The sequence below is a fragment of the Clytia hemisphaerica genome, unplaced genomic scaffold, assembly GCF_902728285.1.
Source record: "Clytia hemisphaerica strain Z4C2 unplaced genomic scaffold, Clytia hemisphaerica genome assembly, whole genome shotgun sequence".
Taxonomy (NCBI): Eukaryota; Metazoa; Cnidaria; class Hydrozoa; order Leptothecata; family Clytiidae; genus Clytia; species Clytia hemisphaerica.
The window spans coordinates 773,945-777,746 of NW_027103892.1; the positions used below are offsets into that span (position 1 = coordinate 773,945).

At 37.9% G+C, this 3,802-nt stretch overlaps 1 protein-coding gene across 1 annotated transcript; it reads left to right on the top strand.

Moving 5' to 3' along the window:
- Positions 1 to 1,831: 1,831 nt before the first annotated feature.
- Positions 1,832 to 2,842, top strand: LOC136808713 (uncharacterized protein DDB_G0285291-like). Its single transcript, XM_067065254.1, has 2 exons — positions 1,832 to 1,918; positions 2,246 to 2,842. The coding sequence occupies exons 1-2, from the start codon at positions 1,832 to 1,834 to the stop codon at positions 2,840 to 2,842; spliced, it is 684 nt and encodes a 227-aa protein (XP_066921355.1).
- Positions 2,843 to 3,802: the final 960 nt, after the last annotated feature.

Sequence of the window (3,802 nt, forward strand, 5' to 3'; positions counted from 1 at the left end):
ATCAAAAATACGGCGTATATTTTAAGGCTTCAATTTTTCTTGCCTTAGAAAGGTTAGAGATTGACCTCTAGCCCTTCGGGCTTGAAACTCAATGGTATACACATAACCTAAAGATTTTAGCGCCGAAAAAGCTAATTTTGTTGCGCGCACCACGGAATCGCACGCCACATGCATAAAACCCCTGGTAAAATAATATCGAGATATGACCAAGAAGAAAAATCAGCTTCGATCGATCATAGAAAACTAGATTTCACTTGAAGAAAGGGTCTTTGTATTTTTTATTTACTAAAAAGGTTGGGGTGGTTCAGCTGAACCATTTGAACCCCCTCAGATCCGCCGCTGGAGTCCCTCCATGCTGCTTTCAACATGGAGAATCGGCAACTTTACAGTGTTAGAAATGGAGGGCATTGAATGTTTTTAGGGCTCAAAAGACATACACTGAGAAGCAAATGTGATAAAGATTTACTTAGCCCACCTAAGTGCTTGTGTAAATGTTCAGACCACGGGCGTTCAGCTCAAAAAAGAACATTTTTTGTAAATGGTAGTTGTGAAAACTGCAGCATGGATTGAATGCCAAACACCTGAATATTTAAAGGCACAATTATCCTCTGAATCAGTCAAATTTGATATTATCTCATGGACAGCCAAAATTATTGGTTGTGGCGGACTTGTCAGGTGCGAGGAGGGGCACCTTTTATCATTTTCCTAAAACTAAATTACTAGTTAATATAAGTAGAATAATACAAAGTCAGTTGAATTCGAGATTATCTTTAGAATTCCTGATTATTCATAGCTCAGGTAATACAGATCAAGCAGTTGCAATTCGAGCTGATACATTAGAATTCCTGCAAGTTATCTCTCTTCTCAATATTTATAGCTTTATTAGACTTGTCAGGTTCAAGAAGATGTTTTAAGTTTTACCTTAGTGATTAATTTTTCCAGTTGTATTCGAGATTATCTTTAAAATTTCTGATTTTCATAGCTCGAGATTATTTTTAAAATTTCTGATTTTCATAGCTCTGGTAGTACAGATCAAGCAGTTGCAATTCGAGTTGATACTTTACAATTCCTGCCATTTATATCTCTTCTAAATATTTTTTGGTTTCAGACTGTCAGGTTCAAGAAGATGTTTTGTTTTACCTTAGTGATGAATTTTGCAAGCATTTTTTTCTCAAAAAATTTAATTTTTGGGGGACCTATTTCGCGAGCACTGAAATGAAAATGTTGCGAACAGCCCTTTCGACAAATTTCATTCAGCTTCCTAGGAGTTTTGGGCAATTCATGATTTGATGTTTTTTTTTTAAAGAACTTTATAGGCATAAGACCTGATTTGAAAAAGAGCACATTTGAGCTTCGTTCAAATGAGTTAAGCATAAGTGAACCGGGACAAAAAAATATATAAAAAATAAGATGAATAAATACAAAAAAATATATGTAAATTTTTTCGCAAGGATTAGATTTTGCAAATCTTCAGGTTTTCTAAACTTACACTATGGGGCCCCCCCATATAGTACGTACGCAAAGATTTTCCAAAAATTTGATACTCCCTCCCCCTTGTACGCAGAGAACAATAGAAATGATGTCATTTAAACAATAGATGTACGCTTTTGCTAACCCCCCACTCCTCCCTTCACTGCGTACGTACTATTATGGATGGCCCCTATCATTAAATTTCCAATTTTCTAAAAAAATTCGCGAAACTCAGGAAATATAATACTCACATAAATCAATCCACTTAGATTATTTTCGAAAGAGTGAAAAAAACAGGAAATGTAGATAAGAATATTTGGCAAGAAATTCAGTGTTGTTTTTTTTAGATAATAAAACGAAAATGAGTATATGGTCAGACATAGAGGCGTGGATGGATATGGTTGTCCCTCCACCGCCACCGTCTGATGCCAGCACTATTGATTATCAGGTTTGCTTCTATTATTTGTCAAAGTAAAGACCAATTAAACGTTTTGTCACTTCTACGAAGTCTCTAAGAACATTATCACGTCAAATGCCTTTTAAAACATTTCATTTTCTGGTCTTTCCTTGAAATTGCAGTCTTGTCTTAAGATTAGTCTGAACGCCTTAAGTGAATTTGAATGTTTGGTCAATACTTAGAAATTCTTTTCAGCACAATTTCGGAAATCAGATACTTTGTTGTAACTAGAATAAAGTATAAGAACAGAGTAAACAGTGAAATATTTAGGCAAGAAACTAGAAAAATTTAGCCCATGAGTGAAGTTTTAATTTACAGCTTGAAGGTGAAGATTGGGGGGTGACTGCAGAACTGGTGGTGGAGCAGGAGGAGGAGGAGGTAGGCACGATGGCTCTTGTTCCTTACCGCCATGCACCAGTCAATCAGGCAGGTGCACTTGTGCCTGTGAGGCAAGCAGGTGCGCTCGTGCCTGTGAGTCAAGCAGGTGCACTTGTGCCTGTCCGTCAGACTGGTGTATGGCAGCAGCATAACCCACAAAGACAGCAGCAGCATAACAACCCACCAAGACGGCAGCACCATAACAACCCACCAAGACGGCAGCAGCATAACAACCCACCAAGACGGCAGCAACATAACAACCCACCAAGACGGCAGCAGCATAACAACCCACCAAAACGGCAGCAGCATAACAACCCACCAAGGCAGCAGCAGCATAACAACCCACCAAGACGGCAGCAGCGTAACAACCCACCAAGACGGCAGCAGCATAACAACCCACCAAGACGGCAGCAGCATAACCAAAACAACTACCCAGGGCGCCAATCTATTCGGCGTGCCAATGCAAGGGCACGTCGAGACATCGAGATTTGGCGTCTTCGCTTGTGCCAAAGCCATATGGACTTTATGATGCAATAGTTCTGAACATGAACTTTTGCATCATAAAAAGCCACTGAAAGTAAAGTCTAACTCAAGTTAAAATATTAGAAACTCGTCTTATCTTGATATTGGCTTTGGCATAAGTGTTTACCTTAAAGGAAGAAATTTCAGCAGGTTGAACAAAAGTCTGCAGAATTAAGTTCCCTATTTTTTCTGCTAAATTAAATCCACCAAATTGATGAGTTTCCCCCAAATTTTTGCCATTTTAAGTGTTTTTGGTCATTTAATAGCAATTTTTGCCAAAAATATCTCACATCTGTCATCCTGGAAATAAATTCCCGCGTTTTTCTACATGCTTTGATGCTTTTCCGGAGAGGTATACGCATAAATAATTATGAATATATTTGTGCAGGGAAAAATCGATTATCAGTTTTATTATTCGGTCGTAACCATCCAAATTATCATCATCTTATCACATTTGAGAAAAGAATCGACCAACAAATGCCAAGTGAATTATCGTCCATTAAATCTACGTCGCTGGTTATGTCAAGAACCAAACGCATTGGACATTATCAATCGGGCGACGCTGTTATCGAGGAAATAAACAAGGAGGCGAAAAGAGATCTTGTAGGAGTTCCATCTGAGACCCAATGGAGACGATCCTTTCGAAACCTAGATTTGATGAATCAAATACGCCAAAAGGCTTTTGCTAATGCTGGTGTTACAGATCATAAAGATTCCAATTTAAACTCTTCTAAAAGAAACATAAGAAACGAAGTGTTGAAAATTCGAGTTTTAATGAGGAAGTTGAAATACTTGTCGGATTCTACTTCATTCATGCAGCACAAAGACATAACTAAAACAAAGCAATTGTCAAAGAATTTGGTTAATTTTCAGAAAACCTAAAAGAGTGTGTACCAAAAATTTTAAGAAATGAATTGCCCAAACCAAAAATCGTGTACAGCACCAAGGAGGAGCAAATAGAAAGCGAAAAAATTG